The 19,808-nt window shown below is 45.9% G+C and overlaps 1 protein-coding gene across 2 annotated transcripts in view; it reads left to right on the forward strand.

Annotated features, from left to right (window-relative positions):
• The window catches only part of LOC126322174 (sodium/hydrogen exchanger 9B2-like), a 166,340-nt gene that overhangs the window by 99,238 nt on the left and 47,294 nt on the right, over window positions 1–19,808 (forward strand). For both annotated transcript variants that reach the window (XM_049994264.1, XM_049994263.1), the window contains exons 4-6: window positions 1,370–1,666; window positions 4,455–4,637; window positions 16,747–16,922. In XM_049994264.1, coding sequence (XP_049850221.1) covers window positions 1,370–1,666; window positions 4,455–4,637; window positions 16,747–16,922 — 656 coding nt within the window. The remainder of the gene's footprint in view (window positions 1–1,369; window positions 1,667–4,454; window positions 4,638–16,746; window positions 16,923–19,808) is intronic.

Consider the following 19,808-nt stretch of genomic DNA (forward strand, 5'->3'; position numbering starts at 1 on the left):
ACCCGCCTTACCAACAATTAATTCTATAGGATCAATCCACTTCAAATCGTTCCGCATGCATACTCCCAGATATTTTACAGAGGTAACTGCTACCAGTGTTTGTTCCGCTATCATATAACCATACAATAAATGATCCTTCTTTCTATGTATTCGCAATACATTACATTTGTCTATGTCAAGGGTCAGTTGCCACTCCCTGCACCAAGTGCCTATCCGCTGCGGATCTTCCTGCATTTCGCTACAATTTTCTAATGCTGCAACTTCTCTGTATACTTCATCATCCGCGAAAAGCCGCATGGAACTTCCGACACTATCTACTAGGTCATTTATATAGCGGGTGATTAAAAAGTAAGTATAAATTGGAATACTGAATAAATCTCGGAATAATGTAGATAGAAAGGTACAAATTGACTCACATGCTTGGAATGACATGGAGTTTTATTAGAACAAGGAAAAAAAAAATGAAAATTTCAAAAAATGTCCGGCAGATGGCGCTTCATCTGATCAGAATAGCAATAATTAGCACAACAAAGTAAGACAAAGCAAAGATGATTTTCTTTAGAGGAAATGCTCAATATGTCCACCATCATTCCTCAACAATAGCTGTAGTCGAGGAATAATGCTGTGAACAGCACTGTAAACCATGTCCGGAGTTATGGTTAGGCATTGGCGTCAGATGTTGTCTTTCACCATCTCTAGAGATCGATCACGACACACTTGCGACTTCAGGTAACCCCAAAGCCAATAACCGCACGGACTGAGGTCTGGGAACCTGGGAGGCCAAGCATGACGAAAATGGCGGCTGAGCACACGATCATCACCAAACAACGCGCGCAAGAGATCTTTCACGCCTCTAGCAATACTTTTTTTTTTGTTCTAATAAAACCACATATCATTCGAAGCATGTGTGAATGTTTACCTCTCTATCTACATTATTCTGTGGTTTATTAAGTTTTCAAATTTATTCAGAGTTTTTGATCACCCGGTGTATTTTGAAAAGCAATGGTCCCATAACACTCCCCTGTGGTACGCCAGAGGTTCCTTTGACGTCTGTAGACGTCTCTCCATTGAGAGCAACATGCTGTGTTCTGTTTGCTGAAAACTCTTCAATCCAGCCACACAGCTGGTCTGATATTCCGTAGGCTCGTACTTTGTTTATCAGGCGACAGTGCGGAACTGTATCGAACGCCTTCTGGAAGTCTAGGAAAATAGCATCTACCTGGGAGCCTGTTCAGTTATGTGATTTCTTGCCCATCCGAGGGGCACAGTCTCTCGTGTGCATTTGTTTGGAGTAGGCAGTAATCACGTAACGTAGTTAGTTTCTGCTGCGGTTCACGTTGTGTGCTGAGACGAGCTGGCGGTGCGGCAGGCTGAAGCTGTGCGAGCAGCGGTGGTGCGCGCGGCTGGTGCGCGGGCTGTCGCTGTCTCTGCTGCTGGGCGCGGCGTGGCTGCTGCTGGTGGCGGAGGCGGGCGCCGCGGCGCTGCCCCCCGGCGGCCCTCTGTACGCGCTCGCGCTGCTGCTGGCCGCCTCGCAGCTGGCCGCGCTCGCCGTCACCTGCTTGCGCCTGCCCCCGCTGCTGGGCTCGCTCTTCGCCGGGCTGCTGCTGCGCAACGTGGCCGCCGTCCAGCCCCAGGGCCTCTACACGCTCATCGCCGCCATCGTCAGGTGAGCAGCGCTTTACCAATACACTCCCCTGCTGCTAGCTTCTTTGCCGGCCGGTGTGGTCGTGCGGTTCTAGGCGCTACAGTCTGGAACCGCGAGACCGCTACGGTCGCAGGTTCGAATTCTGCCTCGGGCATGGATGTGTCTGATATCCTTAGGTTAGTTAGGTTTAAGCAGTTCTAAGTTCTAGGGGACTGATGATCTCAGATGTTAAGTCCAATACTGTTCAGAGCCATTTTTTTGCTAGCTTCTTTTTGAGGTCACTAGTAACCTGGTTTCAGGCTGCCTGCCACGATTTCCTGCTATCTGAAAACCTCTTCGTCAGAATAGCACGCACAGCATCCCCAGTTTCACTCATCATGATAAATAGTTCTGTATCCAAGAGGACGCGATCAGCTCACTGCAGACTGGGTGGGTATGCCACATAACATCAGCTGTGCCAATATTTTTCCAAGCTCGCCAGATCACTCAGGGGACCATGAGAAGAGTCTTGCATCATGTCCATCGGTTTATATAAGAGACGCCTAAGTGACTGTGGTGGTCAGTACGACGGCAGGTAGAGCATTATCTGAACGTGCACTATTCCCAGGCCACACGTTTGACATCTACGCTACTGGCAACTAAAATTGTAATGAAATGAACAGCCATAGCTGCTTACAGGCGTTGACACACGTCAACGGGGACAGATGAAAATGTGTGCCCCGACCATGTCTCGAACCCGGGATCTCCTGCTTACATGGCAAGCGCTCTATCCATCTTTTTTTTTCATTCTGTTCGTTATTGATTGTTGTGTTTGGTCGTTGCGGACGTCGCAAGATATTCTGTTCAAGTTCGGTGGTTGATCCTTCCACTCAGGTTTTTTTATTACAGAAGCCAAACGGCTCTCTGACCGAACACGCTGAGCTACCGTGCCAGCTATCCATCTGAGCCACCGAGGATACTGCAGGGATTTATCTCTGGCACTCCTACCGCGAAACCGACATTCTCAACGTATTGTCCCGCATTACATTCGTAGTGCCCCTGCCCATTATACTCATTACTCGCGGCGCGTTGCCGATTCTCGTAGGAGTTCGGGCACTGTTTGCGCATTCGCACAGAAGAAGAAGATGGTCAAGTGGCCGGTGAGCTTTAACTATATATATATATATATATATATATATATATATATATATATATATATATATATATATGGACAAGTCCGAAAGAACGGATACCATCTTAGTATATATATAACTAAAATTGCTACAGCACGAAGATGGCGTGCCACAGACGCGAAATTTAACCGACAGGAAGAAGATGCTGTGATATCCAAATGATTAGCTTTTCAGAGCATTCACAGAAGGTTACCGCCGGTGGCGACACCTACAACGTGCTGACATGAGGAAAGTTTCCAACCGATTTCTCATACACAAACAGCAGTTGACCGGAGGTGCCGCGTGAAACGTTGTTGTGATGCCTCGTGTAAGGAGGAGAAATGCACACCATCACGTTTCCGACTTCGATAAAGGTCGGATTGTAGCCTATCGCGATTGCGGTTTATCGTATCGCGGCATTGCTGCTCGTGTTGGTCGAGATCCAATGACTCTTAGCAGAATATGGAATCGGTGGGTTCAGGATGGTAATACGGAACGCCGTGCTGGGTCCCAACTGCCTCGTATCACTAGCAGTCGATATGACAGGCATCTTATCTGCATGGCTGTAACGGATCGTGCAGCCACGTCTCGACCCCTGAGTCAACAGATGGGGACATTTGCAAGACAACAACCATTTTCACGAACAGTTCGACGACGTTTGCAGCAGCATGGACTATCGACTCGGAGACCATGGCCGCGCTTACCCTAGACACTGCATGACAGATAGGAGCGCCTGCGATGGCGTACTCAACGACGAACCTGGGTGCACGAATGGCAAAACGTCGTTTTTTCGGATGAATCCAGGTTCTGTTTGCAGCATCATGATGGTCACATCCGTGTTTGGCGACAACGCGGTGAACGCACATTGCAAGCGTGTATTTGTCATCGCCATACTGGCGTTTCACCAGGCGTGATGGTATGAGTATTCTTCATCGCCATCCTGGCGTATCATCAAGCGTGATGGTATGAGGTGCCACTGGTTACACGTCTCGGTCACCTCTTGTTCGCATTGACAGTGCTTTGAACAGTGGACGTCACGTTTCAGATGTGTTAAGACCCGTGGCTCTACCCTTCATTCGATCACTGCGAAACCCTACATTTCAACATGGTAATGCACGACCGCATGTTGCATTTCCTGTACGGGCCTTTCTGGGTATAGAAGATGTTCGACTACTGCCCTGGCCGGCACATTCTCCAGATCTTTCACCAGCTGAAAACGTCTGTTGAATGGTGGCCGAGCAAATGGATCGTCACAATACGCCAGTCACTACTCTTGGTGAACTGCGGTATCGTGTTGAAGCTACATGGGCAGCTGTACATGTACACGCCATCCAAGCTGTGTTTGACTCAATACCCAGGTGTATCAAGGCCGTTGTTACAGCCAGAGGTGGTTGTTCTGGGTACAGGCTTCTCAGGCTCTACGCACCCAACTTGCGTGAAAATGTAATCACTTGCCAGTTCTAGTATAATATATTTGTCCAATGAATACCCGTTTATCATGTACATTTCCTCTTGGTGTAGCAATTTTAATGGCCAGTAGTGTATATCGCGAGGATTGGCTACTTTTTTTTCTTCTTTGGCACGAGCACGTGAATCTCACTCATGTAAGCGTCGTGCACCTCCTGCCGTGCTGTGACAAGAGTGCTCGGTGTGTGCAGGAAGGCGGCGCTGACGGTGATCATGACGCGGGCCGGCCTGGGTCTGGAGGCGGGCGCGCTGCGGCGCCTGAGCGGCGTGGTGGCGCGGCTGGCCCTGCTGCCGTCCATCACCGAGGCGGGCGCCCTCGCCGTCGCCACCTACTACCTGCTCTCGCTGCCCTGGCTCTGGGGGCTGCTGCTCGGGTGAGCTCAGTTCACACTCCTTCGTGTCTTCTTGCTACTGTGTTGCTGCAGTCGAAAGGTGTAGAACTTGTAGACAAACCAGACCGCATAACGATTTCTCCAATTGAATATTGTTGTTGCTGTCGTCGTCTCAGTCCGAAGACTAGTTCGATGCAGCTCTCCATGCTAGTCTATTCTGCCTAAGGCAGAATAACAGTTGCAACCCACATCCATTTCAACCTTCTCACTGCAGCCAAGCCCAAATATCAAAACTCATCCACCCCTTTTGCTGTCTTATTTCCCAATCTAAGTCCTGCACCATCCCCTGATAATTCCAGAGAATAGGAAAAAAGCATAGAATTTTTGCTCTTGCTTCATTACACACACACACACACACACACACACACGCACACACACACACACAAAACACTTGCGCGCGCTTGTGCGTGTTTGCTTTTTCTTTCTCTCTGTCTCCCTGTGTGTGTGTGTGTGTGTGTGTGTGTGTGTGTGTGTGTGTGTGTGTTTGTCTGTGTGTGTATGTGTTGAAACGTCCCCTTAGAAAAATTATGAATGACTGTGCTGGTAAACCCCTTACTCTGCCATCTCTCTCCCCACATCCACCAATGCTGGCGGCTCACCTCCAACTGCGCAACGCTACGCGCTGTTCACATCCAACTGCCGAACACTACAATATCGAATTTTCCACCAATGGCAACCAGCCACAGACTGCACACAGCACAGCCAGTGATTTTCATACAGAGCCCTACGTGACGTTACCAATATAAAAACTTAAACAGCCTACTTACGGTGTATGTGTGCCTATGTATGTCTTTCTCGCTGTGTGTGTGTGTGTGTGTGTGTGTGTGTGTGTGTGTGTGTGTGTGTGTCTGTGTGTGTATTCTCGCAGACTGCGAGGTCGGTCAAGTGTAGCCACTCCATAACGTGACAAGTACCTGGTGTTGGCTGCGTGATGAAATGCAGCGATTACAAGTTGGTGTGTACGCCTTACCTCCGACAGTGTCTTACCGGCGCTTCAGTCTAGAACCACGCGACCGCTTCAGTCGCAGGTTCGAATCCTGCCTCGGGCATGGATGTGTATGATGTCCTTAAGTTAGTTAGGTTCAAGTAGTTCTAAGTTCTAGGGGACTGATGACCTCAGAAGTTAAGTCCCATAGTGCTCAGAGCCATTTGAATCATTGTCTTACCGTTACACAGCAGTGGAGGGATGGGCTCTACTAGTCTGGAGTCAATAACACCGGAATTAGAGTACGAATAAATAGAGAAATGTGCTCTTTGCGGATGAATCTTACTTCAATTTGCAGGATAAATTTCTACACTTTCGTCTGGAGGAAAAGTCGTATATGATACAATATCAGAAAACACTACTGAAAGAGGTGGCTGGAAACCCTAGGCAGCAGGTATTATATTTTGTAGCTGCCTTGAATATAGTGTGTTTGTTGGTTACTACTGGCATACTGTTAACGAAGGATGGTGCTGCTACAACATGGGCAATTTTTCAGATGTGTAGCTGATCCAGAATTCCTCTTCATAGGCGATAGTGCCCACTCGCAAACAGCAGCTCCAACAGGTAAATTTCTCGCAGATGAAAATATTCCACACATTACCTGCTCAAAGAGGACTCTAGAGCTGAATCCTATAGGAGGTGCATTCAAGTTCTAAGGGCTCCGATTTTTTTTCCTAATTAACTACTCACCCGAAATCGATGAAACTGGCGTTACTCCTCGACGTAACCGACCTGCAGACGTACACATTTTTCACAACGCTGACGCCATGATTCCATGGCAGCAGCGAAGGCTTCTTTAGGAGTCTGTTTTGACCACTGAAAAATCGCTGAGGCAATAGCAGCACGGCTGGTGACTGTGCGGCCACGGAGAGTGTCTTTCATTGTTGGAAAAAGCCAAAAGTCACTGAGAGCCAGGTCAGGTGAGTAGGGAGCATGAGGAACCACTTCAATGTTGTTATCACGAAGAAACTGTTGCGTAACGTTTGCTCGATGTGCGGGTGCGTTGTCTTGGTGAAACAGCACACCCGCAGCCCTTCCCGGACGTTTTTGTTGCAGTGCAGGAAGGAATTTGTTCTTCAAAACATTTTCGTAGGATGCACCTGTTACCGTAGTGCCCTTTAGAACGCAATGGGTAAGGATTACGCCCTCGCTGTCCCACAACATGGAGACCATCATTTTTTCAGCACTGGCGGTTACCCGAAATTTTTTTGGTGCCGGTGAATCTGTGTGCTTCCATTGAGCTGACTGACGCTTTGTTTCCGGATTGAAAAATGGTACCCACGTCTCATCCATTGTTACAACCGACGAAAAGAAAGTCCCATTCATGCTGTCGTTGTACGTCAACATTGCTTGGCAACATGCCACACGGGCAGCCATGTGGTCGTCTGTCAGCATTCGTAGCACCCACCTGGATGTGACGTTTCGCATTTTCAGGTCGTCGTGAAGGATTGTGTGCACAGAACCCACAGAAATGCCAACTCTGGAGTCAATCTGTTCAACAGTCATTCGGCGATCCCCCAAAACACGTCTCTCCACTTTCTCGATCATGTCGTCAGACCGGCTTGTGCGAGTCCGAGGTTGTTTCGGTTTGTTGTCACACGATGTTCTGCCTTCATTAAACTGTCGCACCCACGAACGCACTCTCGACACATCCATAACTCCATCACCACATGTCTCCTTCAACTGTCGATGAATTTCAATTGGTTTCACACCACGCAAATTCAGAAAAGGAATGACTGCACGCTGTTCAAGTAAGGAAAACTTCGCCATTTTAAGTATTTAAAACAGTTCTCATTCTCGCCGCTGGTGGTAAAATTCCATCTGCCGTACGGTGCTGCCATCTCTGGGACGTATTGACAATGAACGCGGCCTCATTTTAAAACAATGCGCATGTTTCTATCTCTTTCCAGACCGGAGAAAAAATCTCAGGCCTTAGAACTTGAATGCACATCGTACATCATGTGAGGAAATGCAGAACGACAGAATTTCGCCCGGTGAAATGAACGGCAGCTCTCTTCAAATGTGGACTGATACTAGATAATGCTCGTAAAAAGAGAAAGATCACGGTAGTATCGGATTACAAGATTGGTGGTGAACATCGGGAAAACGTCACATCGTTTAAATATTCCAGCATAACACCAAGGAGCGATATGACTTGAGATGAACACGTAAAATCAGTATAAAGGAATGTGAGTGGAACACTTAGATTTATCAGAATAGTTTCCTGAATAGCGAACTGCATCTGTAAAGAAAAACCACATACAATACGCTCGTGCAACCGATTCTAGAGCACTTTTTGTGTTTGGAGCCATAATCGTGTACGTGCTACAGCAGAAATCAAACGAATTGTCTGGACAGGTCGGTGTAGCGCGTGCGAGAATGTAACTCAGATTCTCGCGAAATTTGAACGGAAATCTTTAGAAAAAAGGCGACTTTGTTCTCGCGAAACCCTACTGGGTAAATTTAGAAAACTTCTTCTCGAAGACGACTGTGCGACCATTCTATTGTTACCAAGGCATTTCTCTCAGAGGCATCTCCAAAATGTGACGAGAGAGAACAGAGCCTGTATAGAGTCGCATAGGTAGACAGTTTCTCTTTCTCAGTACACGAATGGGCTACGACAGAAAATAACTAATATTGATAAGAAGTACTCACCACCACGCACTGTCTTTACGTTGATGTAGAATGCACTGCCGAAAGGCGCCCGTCAGCTACCAGCAATGACCTTCTCAAACTTCTTCACCACTAGAAGCAAAGTTCTTGAATCATCTCATTGAATCTCTAGCATGTTTGACGACTAGAGACATCCGTCTTCCCAAACAGTTGATTTGTTATGATTGATGAGATTTTTCTAGATTTATCACTCAAAATAACATGTATCGTCGGTTTCAGACCTTTTTAAGTACTTTTTGATGCTTCTGACCATTAAATATATCGTGATACTACTTTATCTATTTCTTAAACATCTTTACGACTAGTTGAGTGAATATAATTTCACTTCTTGGTGAAGCTTAGCTTTTGAAGCCTTAGCACTGATCTACTTCGAGTCTGAATGCTGTTCCTGATTCATGTGTCGTGGCGGTCTTTGTTCAACTTCTGTACAGAGTCACACCGAGGTATGTTGGGAAGTTCATTGTAGAGAAGAACGATGTTCCGAAAATTTCTCCAATGTCACTTTGGGATACACGACCTCTATCCTCCGTGCTCCAGCTCTGAGTCTCGGGTACTCTGCTATAAGAACATAATGCTCCGGTGAGACTTAATAGTGTCCTGTCAAGAAGGTTGACGAAGAACTAAATTACAACATGTAGATGAAACTGAGGACAATAATATCTAAACATACCTATTGGCTCCTTACACTCAGCCACATTCACTCACATTAATACGGAATCATGCACTTGTCGGAGAATCTACTAAAATACGAAGCAATTCTTTGCTTCCATTTCACAAACTTTTCGGAGATGTGAACAGAGTCTCTTCATACTTATAAATCACGAAACGATTTGCAACACTTTAATATCATCGAAATGTGGCGAAAGCAATGGGAAAGGAACCTCACAGGTCCACAACCTTCCCTCCGTAACAGAAAAGACCAGGTTTTGACTTATTTATTCTTACTCTCCTGGCTCACAAACCATAGTCGCTTTTTGGTCTTGTCAAGTAGCCTTCCCCACAATGTCCTGTCCTCGGCCTCTCCTTACCTTGCTCCAAGTTCATTGCATCTGAAAATCCTTGATCACCTTGTCTCTCCATCTTATTTTCGGCGTGCAAAAAAGATCTTCGTCCTTCGGGTTTCTTGACACTGCTTCAGTATTGATCCCTCCTCTCTTCTATAGATTTGGCCGGCCCGTCTCAGTCTCCTTGTCTCGACTTCTGCAACAACATGTGGTTCATTATTTATCACCCTTAGCTCCCAGTTATTTCTTCTTCGCCGTTCTTTTCACTCGCAGATTAATCTAAATATTTTTTGCAGGATTTTATTTTGCGTGCGTATGTATTCTCCATATTCCTGCCTCTCATAGCAATACTGGTCTGATTATACGAGGACTTTCTGAAAAGAAATGCTTCCAAAGCTTGTTGAATACAAAAAAAATTATTAACATTCTACATCTTTATTCTTCATGTCTACATATTTCTTTCTCAACGTAGTCGCTCTGGCGACGAACACATTTCTTCCACGAGAGACCAGTTTGTTGATACTACCGTCACTGTAGAATGTTTGACCTTGTTGATGGAGCTGCAACCACATCCCTGCTTGCACCATTTGATCACTATCAAGTGAAGTTCTCTAAAGTGTTTTTAACTTTTGGACACGAAGAAAATCGGATGAGGCCAAGTCGGGAATGTATGGAGGATGATCGATGACAGTGAACCAAAGGAGTCGGATTGTTACAGATTTTTAAGCGCTCGTGTGTGGTCTGGAATTCTCATGCTGAAGGAGAGGGCACACCGTATGTGGACGAATTCGTTGTTTCAGTTTCTCACGCATCGAGATAGTTACGTTACGCACCGCCATGCTACACGTTACTACTCGGAGCCCTCTAGCGGCAGAGGACTGCAAGTATTTAGACATGAAGACTTACGACGTAGAATTTTAGTGACTTTCCTTGATTTTAAAAAAAGCTTTAAGAGATTTCACATGACAAAATCGGACGTATTATTTCTCAGCAAGCCCTCGTAGTTTCATATATATACATTTTTGGTCCCGCTTGAAAAGATTTTGAATAACTTTTTGAGTGTATACGACACCCTGGATGCCGCTTTGATCCTCGCTTGTATTTCTTGTTTTTCATCATTTCTGTTGTTTACTACCTCCCTCAGATATTGAAACTCATCTACTTCTTCAAACATGTAGTTATCAATCTGCAGAGTTTTCTGCATTTTCGTATCTTAAGTTCGATTTGGATAAAAAAGTATGGACTAGCCCAGCAGCCGTCGAACTTCCGTACTCAGGAACCAGAATTGACATTCTGGGGTGGCACACACGTGCCGAAGTTATTAGTATTTGGTTATCTACATAAATCAGTATGTTATAAGACTCCCATAGATTAGTTGTACAGTAAGGGCTGCCGGACACCAAGGTACTGATCGCTAAAAGCCGACACCGTTCGGAATACTTCGTGTCGACTGTTCTCCGTGTAAGATTGCTACTACATTCAGCGACCCCAAAGTTGTGACACTGTAACTGCTTGACGAAGTGTGGCAGTTGTCTGTGTGAGGGGATGATTAATTGATAAATAACGTTACCTGTACTTGTATTTAAATACTTTGTGCCGTATGAGACAGGATCATAAATGTCAGTTTTCTTCTATACCCATTGCGCTGTATTAGAACAGCCTTAATTTATTTTCTTATTAGTGGCTACAAATATGTACCACGTTTTAATATGATCATCTCTGTAATTCACATTCATAAATCCGAGTTATTTCCGTTTGAAATTTATGCCGTAGCAGCTGATAGGTTACATCCTCCAAACCGGCAATGGCCGCGCCACCTACCCCTGTGCCCCTTAGATAAACTACCAACTTAGCTCATTGCCCAATTCACCAACATCAATTAAAATTAAGTACATCTGAAAAAGCTACTCTCTATTTTTTGCTACTGGGCGTAAAACTGTACCTTTAAGAAGCTCGTAACGTTAGTTGACATTTTTTGATTCAACTGCTAGTTGTTGCTTGCATAGTATTGTAAAATAAGGCTAAGGTGCGCTTGGCGCACGAATTCCTTATTCGGGCCGCAGTTTGAGGACCACTGGACTAAACGTACCAGAATAATAAAAAACCAACGCAGATATGTGGGCTCCTTATACCGATGCCGGAAAGCACCTTCACCAAAATGACAGTACTGCGGCAGAACGCCCTTTATGGTCATACTCCAACCAACTATCAGTCTTCTCTGCAGCGAACAAAGATGCCGTTGTATATTCAGGGTAGAGAGAAACAACCTGGTGGAAAGGTCAGAGTGCGGTACAGGACGTCGAATAGATCAAGAGTTTGCAAGTAATAGCAGGCTGGAAATGCACGGCTGTGGGACTGTTATCGTAAAACGACAGCCAGTCAACGAGACGCGTGCGGAAGTGTGTGCATTCAAACTGACATATCCAGCCAATATCTGTTATGCTAAAGAGTGTTGTTATCAATTGCATTAGTTGAAAATAAATGTTTCTGGAAAGACAACATTTTCCTCCTACTTTTATTATTATTATATTTATTCACCAAAACCGCTATTTTTTTTTCAAGTGATATGTCACCACGAAGTACGTCGCAGCATCGTTCTCTTAAAAGTGAGCTGTCACTTGAAAATGGTATAAAAAGCCGAAATCGCGATTGTGATGGACAAATATTTTTTTTTACACTGTAGGTGGAAAACGTTGTCCTTTAAAAAAATACTACAGGCCTGTGGACACAATTAAACAGGAGAAAATTGTTTAAAATTTATGGTCAGAGCTAGGCAATCTTTAAACTGCTAACCATGGCTGTTACCTTAGACTCGAATCTTCTTATACAGGGTGTTTCAAAAATGACCGGTATATTTGAAACGGCAATACAAACTAAACGAGCAGCGATAGAAATACACCGTTTGTTGCAATATGCTTGGGACAACAGTACATTTTCAGGCAGACAAACTTTCGAAATTACAGTAGTTACAATTGTCAACAACAGATGGCGCTGCGGTCTGGGATCCTCTATAGTACGATATTTTCCACATATCCACCATGCGTAGCAATAATATGGCGTAGTGTCTGTATGAAATCACCCGAAACCTTTGATAACGTGTCTGGCGGAATGGCTTCACATGCAGATGAGATGTACTGCTTCAGCTGTTCAATTGTTTCTGGATTCTGGCGGTACACCTGGTCTTTCAAGTGTCCCCACAGAAAGAAGTCACAGGGGTTCATGTCTGGCGAATAGGGAGGCCAAACCACGCCGCCTCCTGTATGTTTCGGATAACCCAAAGCAATCACACGATCATCGAAATATTGATTGAGGAAATTAAAGACGTCGGCCGTGCGATGTGGCCGGGCACCATCTTGCATAAACCACGAGGTGTTCGCAGTGTCGTCTAAGGCAGTTTGTACCGCCACAAATTCACGAAGAATGTCCAGTTAGCGTGATGCAGTAATCGTTTCGGATCTGAAAAATAGGCCAATGAGTCCTTTGGAAGAAATGGCGGCCCAGACCAGTAGTTTTTGAGGATGCAGGGACGATGGGACTGCAACATGGGGCTTTTCGGTTCACCATATGCGCCAGTTCTGTTTATTGACGAAGCCGTCCATGTAAAAATAAGCTTCGTCAGTAAACCAAATGTTGCCCACATGCATATCGCCGTCATCAGTCCTGTGCACTATATCGTTAGCGAATGTCTCTAGTGCAGCAATGATAGCGGCGCTGAGGGGTTGCCGCGTTTGAATTTTGTATGGATAGAGGTGTAAATTCTGGCGCATGAGACGATACGTGGACGTTGGCATCATTTGGACCGCAGCTGCAACACGGCGAACGGAAACCCGAGGCCGCTGTTGGATCACCTGCTGCACTAGGTGCGCGTTGCCCTCTGTGGTTGCCGTACGCGGTCGCCCTACCTTTCCAGCACGTTCATCCGTCACGTTCCCAGTCCGTTGAAATTTTTCAAACAGATCCTTTATTGTATCGCTTTTCGGTCCTTTGGTTACATTAAACCTCCGTTGAAAACTTCGTCTTGTTGCAACAACACTGTGTTCTAGGCGGTGGAATTCCAACAGCAGAAAAATCCTCTGTTCTAAGCAATAAACCATGTTGTCCACAGCACACTTGCACGTTGTGAACAGCACACTCTTACAGCAGAAAGACGACGTACAGAATGGCGCACCCACAGACTGCGTTGTCTTCTATATCTTTCACATCACTTGCAGCGCCATCTGTTGTTGAAAATTGTAACTACTGTAATTTCGAAAGTTTGTCCGCCTGAAAAGGTACTGTTGTCCCAAGCATATTGCAACAAACGGTGTATTTCTATTGCTGCTCGTTTAGTTTTTATTGCCGTTTCAAATATACCGGTCATTTTTGAAACACCCTGTATGTTTACAGGTAAAGTTTGAGTATTAAAAAAACTACGCTAGAGTACCGTCAGGTCATTAATCTGTTCAGATGATAATCTGCAGCTTAAAAAAAAGGGACTTCATTAAGCAAGTCGACATCTAGCGCTGTAGCGTGCAATATAATTAATAAAGAAATGTAAATCCACATGTTTCACATTTTGTTAATGCACGCACAGCATGAGTGAATGTCCCTTCTGATAAGAATAGTCCCTCAGTAAGCGCAACTAAGAGAAGTTTAAAAACAAAAGTTTCAAACACCCTTTTTTCAGATCACATTTTTGGAACAAATGCTCGAAATTCCTGCCTCCAGTATTGCTAATAATTTGGCATAATCAAAGAAATGCTGGCCCACTCTCTCGAAAATACCCGCCATGTTGCATATGCGTAATTCCCGAAGCTTCAAAAATTTCGGTACTAGCTCACGTTTTATGGACGTTGCGTCACAGTGGTGAACTATGCTTATCTGCAAAGTTTCGGTCGGTCCGGCGTCTCCTACTATGCCCTGGCCCAGTTTTCAGGTTGTTTTCCTACACTCCGTACACCAAATTCGTTTGTTTGTGATATTCGTTATAAAGTCATTTTGTATTACGTTTTAAATCCTACACTTGGTTTATGAACAATTCTTTGTATCTTGTCGGGACGATTCCTTTAAAGGAGCACCGCCGATTTCCATCCTCATCCTCGAAACTATTCGAGTTTCTGCTCCGTCTCTAATGACCTCTTTGTCGATGGCACGTTAGCTCTGATCTTCCTTCTCTTGCTGTATCTTTAATATAGGATTATATAGAATTTGGAATACAGTACGCTAACCAAATACGAGGGTATGCTGAAATGTAATACCTCCGAATTTTTTATTCTGTTCTCAATATCGAACGAGCAGTTAAATGTCATGCACATTACTTGGTCGTCTTTCCTGCTTCGCTGAGACAAGCTGCGACCCTCTGCCTCCAGAGAGCTCCGAACTGTAGTGTGTAACTTACGTACACTCACGCTCACAAATTAAGGATAATGCTGATACATGGTAAAACAACGCTCTGATGGGCGGTTTGCGGGTTTAAATCACCTCGGGGTACGACCACGCGGTGCATTTGACCTGCGGTCGCCGCACGGTGGCGCTGGCAGCAGTCCACATACGCTGAGGTGTGTTGGTGCGTGTCAGAGTACGGTGCAGCGAGTAAGTGTGCAGACGTTTTCAGACGTCCTAATGGTGACTGTGTGTTGAAAATCGCTCAAGAACACACATTGATGACGTTATGAGGGGTAGAAGACTAGGGCGACTGGAGGCTGGTCAAAGACAGCAGGTCGTAGCACGGGCCCTCCGTGTGCCACAAAGTGTGATCTCAAGATTATGGCAACGATTCCAGCAGACAGGAAACGTGTCCAGGCGCGACAGTATGGAACGTCCACAGTGTACAACACCACAAGAAGACCGATATCTCACCATCAGTGCACGGAGACGGCCACGGAGTACTGCAGGTAGCCTTGCTCGGGACCTTACCGCAGCCACTGGAACAGTTGTCTCCAGACACACAGTCTACAGACGACTGAACAGACATGTTTTATTCGCCCGGAGACCTGAAAGGTGCATTCCACTGAGCCCTGGTCACAGGAGAGCCCGTAAAGCCTGGTGTCAAGAACACAGTATATGGTCATTGGAACAGTGGTCCCAGGTTATGTTCAGGGACGAGTCCAGGTATAGTCTGAACAGTGATTCTTGCCCGGTTACCAACCTCTTAATGTCCTTGAAAGGGACCTGCATGGAGGTCGTGGTTTGATGGTGTGGGATGGAATTATGATTGGTGCACGTATACACCTGCATGTCTTTGACAGCGGAACTGTAACAGGTCAGGTGTATCGGGACGTCATTTTGCACCAGTATCTCCTCCTTTTCAGGGGTGCAGTGGGTCCCCTCTTCCTCCTGATGGATGATAACGCACAGGCCCACTGAACTGCCATCGTGGAGGAGCACCTTGAAACAGTAGATATCAAGTGTATGGAGTGGGCTGCCTGTTCTCCAGACCTAAACGCCATCGCTCACGTTTGAGATGCTCTCGGTTAACGTATGGCTGCACGTCTTCAAACCCTTACGACACTTCAGGAGGTCTGACAGGCACTAGTGCACGAATGGGAGGCTATACCCCAGCAGCTGCTCGACCATCTGATCCAGAGTATGCCAACCCGCTGTGCGGCGTGTTTACGTGTGCATGGTGATCATATCCCATATTGATGTCCGGGGTACATGCGCAGGAGGCAGTGGCGTTTTGTAGCACATGTGTTTCGGGACGGTTTTCTCAACTTATCACCAATAATGTGGACTTATAGATCTGTGTCGAGTGTATTGCCTATGTGCCTATGCTATTAGCGCCAGTTTTGCGTAGTGCGACGCTGTGTGGCACCACATTCTGCAATTATCCGTAATTTATGAGCATGAGTGTACGTCGGTGCGTGAAAGACTCTCAGAAACCCGAAAGTATGAAATTGGAGAGTTCGCCCACACATGGAGCAGCCTGTTGTCAGCGTGACAATGCCACAACAGACACGAGCGTTGCAACTTGTGCAACAATCCGACACCTGTCATCTGCCATCCGCCATAATGTCCAGACTTGACCCCATGCTATTTTCGTGTGTTTTCAAAACTGAAGAACACATTCAATGACTTCTCTTTCATAGTGATGAAGCGGTGCAAGCAAATGTGAGGTTGTGGCTTCGTCTACAAAGTCAGGCATTCTGCTATGGCGGTATCAACAAACTGGCCTCTCATTGGGAGAGACGTGTTCGTCGCCAAGATGATTATGTGGAGAAGTAAATATGTAGACATGAGGAATAAAGATGTAGAACGTTAATGAAATTTGTTTAATTAAAAGGTTTTCACGTAAAAAATTTGGTGGAGTTACGTTTTATCTTGTCCTCGTAAAATCAGTATTCCATGAGCTCGAGTACAGCGGCCTAATTGCGCTAGGTGTTAGTGTTGTTAGCAGAAAGAGACGTGGGCGTTACAGCGATGTGCGCTGACAGGCGTTGTCTGTTGCCAGAGCGGCGATGGCGGCGGTGTCGCCCGCGGTCGTGATCCCGTGCCTGTTCGCGCTGCAGGAGCGCGGCTACGGCACCAAGAAAGGCATCCCCACACTGGTGGTGGCGGCCGCCAGCGTCGACGACATCTTCGCCGTCTCCATCTTTGGAATAATGATCAACGTCATCTTCTCTGAAGGTTCGTGACCGCCTCCGCTCTCACTACTGCTAAGTGTTGCCATCGCCGTATCCTATGTCCACCAACGCAGCTGTACTTCTTCAGGAGCGTATCCAGCATTCAATTGGCTGGGGGGGGGGGCGTAGGGGGGACCACAGTTTTTTATTTCGTTATCGTCTCTCCACCCCCACCCCCCCCCCCCACACACCCCAGTTTACTTTCCGTCAACCTTTATATAAACGGGTCTCTGATGTCTGTAATTTTAGTAGCGCTAACGACAAAACACGTACAATCTCGTAATATGCTTTTCTTAATTTTCGCTTTGCGAGACCAGATGCGTTCTGTGCATTCCCCCAACAATCATTTACATTCCTGACTTTCGTGGTCCATTCTCCTTTTCCCAGGCCCACCTCCTGCGTATCCCTGTTGACATCACCCTTCCATCTTGTCCGCGGACTTATTCGGCCCCTTCTGCCTACCACGCATCCTGAGAGTGCTACTCGCGGTAGTCTTTCCTCTTCCACCCTCATTACACGACCTGCCCACATCGATGTTCTTTTCTTCATCTTTCGCCCAATATCAGTTTGAGAGCGTAGGTCTATTAATTCCTGGTTTCTTAATATCGTCCGTGCCTGTGGCTGGGTGACCCTCTCGGCACTAAACGTTTTCTTTGACATCTTTTTCTCGAAGGCCAACAGTTTTTATTCATCTGTTTTCCTTAATTTAAATGTTTCAGAAAGATGTATAGCTACTAGGAGAATTATAGTCTGGTGTCGTTCTGATTCTAAAACTTTTCGAAACTGCTCTGCTGTATAACAGGTCCCTTAAGCCGAAAAATGATCTGTTTGCCGCTGCGATCATTGCCTTAATATCAGTTTCCATTTATTCTACTCGCTAAAAATGCTCCCCAAGTATTTTCAAAGAGAATTCATCAATTATCAGTACGGTCTGTTCATTGGGTGCTTTCGTCACGACCATGTACTCTGTTTTCTCCTCGTTAATTTGTAACCCTACTTTCCTTCCAATATTCCTATAAGAAGTTGTCATGAGCTGCAAGTCCTCCTTTCTACCAGTTATTAAAACATAGTCCGCATATGTAAGCCTATTTATTATGTTATTGCCAGTTTTATTCCAGCTTGCTTTAATATTTGGTGTTCTCTGTCTAACTTTTCTAAAATTAAGTTAAAATTACTGGAGATGAGGCGTCTGCTTGTCTAAGAGCAGTTCTGACTTCCAAATGCTCTGACATTCCAGTTGTGACCCTTACTCTGCAGTAAGTTTCCACTAAGTACACTTGTACTAGACATATTAACTGTTGTGGAAACTGGAACTCTTTCAAGACGATAATAATAAACTGATTCCAATAAAATATATGAGATGTTTTAATATGATGATAAAATTTCGTTCGTCGTTCCTTAATCCATCGCTTTAGCATAACTTCCAAGAAATTTTAATGCAGATAAATCAAGCATTTGAAAAGCATACTCTGTGTTTTCAAAAGTAGCCGGACACACCCAAAAACATATTAGGTGCATTGTGCTGCCACCTACTGGCAGGTACTCCATATCAGCCTCCTCAGTAGTCATTAGACATCGTGAGAGAGCAGAATGGGGTGCTCCGCGGAACTCAGTGAATTCGAAAGTTGTCAGGAGATTTGGTGTCACTCGTGTCATACGTCAGTACGCGAGTTTTGCACACTCCTAAACATCCCCAGGTCCACTGTTGTCGATGTGATAGTGAAGTGGAAACATGAAGGGACACATATAGCTTAAACGCGTACAGGTCGACCACGTCTGTTGATTGACAGAGACTGCCTACAGTAAAAGAGGGTAGTAATGTATAACGTGACATCCATTCAGATCATCACACAGAAATTTCAAACTGCATCAGGATCCACTGCAAGTACTATGACAGACGGGAGACGACAAAACTTGGATTTCATGGTCGAGCGACTGGTCATAAGCCACATATCACGCCGGTAAATGCCACACGACGTCTCGCTTGGTGTAAGGAGAGTAAACATCGGACGATTGAACAGTGGAAAAACGTTGTGTGGAGTGACGAATCATGTTACACAAAGTGGCTATGCGATGACAGAGTGTGAGTATGGCGAATGCCCAGTGAACGTCATCTGCCAGCGTGTGTAGTGCCAACGGTAAAATTCGGAGGCGATGTGTTATGGTGTGGTCGTGTTTTTCATGGAGGGCGCTTGCACCACTGGTTGTTTTGCGTGATACTACCACACCATAGGGCTTCATTGATGTTTTAGGTACCTTCTTGCTTCCCAATGTTTAAGATCAATGCGGGGATGGCGATGCATCTTTCAACACGATCGAGCACCTGTTCATAATGCACAGCCTGTGGCGGAGTGGTTACACGACAATAACATGCCTGTAATGGACTGGCCTGCACAGAGACCTGACCTGAATACTATAGGGCACATTTGCGATATTTTGGAACGCAGACTTCGTGAAAGGCCTCAACGACCTACATCGATACCTCTCCTCAGTGCAGTACTCCTTGACAAATGGGCTGCCATTCCCCAAGAAACGTCCCAGCACCTGATTGAACGTATGCCTGCGAGAGTGGAAGCTGTCATCCAGGCTAAGGGTGGGTTCAAAATGGCTCTGAGCACTATGGGACTTAACATCTGAGGCATCAGTCCCCTAGAACTTAGAACTACTTAAACCTAACTAACCTAAGGACATCACACACATCCATGCCCGAGGCAGGATTCGAACCTGCGACCGTAGCAGTCGCGCGGTTCCGGACTGAAGCGCCTAGAACCGCACGGCCACCGCGGCTTGCGCTAAGGGTGGGCCAACACCATAGTGAATTCCAGCATTACCGATCAAGGGCGGCATGAGCTTGTAAGTCATTTTCAGCCAGGTTTCCGGATACCTTTGA

This window comes from Schistocerca gregaria, chromosome 2 (genome assembly GCF_023897955.1).
Source record: "Schistocerca gregaria isolate iqSchGreg1 chromosome 2, iqSchGreg1.2, whole genome shotgun sequence".
Lineage (NCBI taxonomy): Eukaryota > Metazoa > Arthropoda > Insecta > Orthoptera > Acrididae > Schistocerca > Schistocerca gregaria.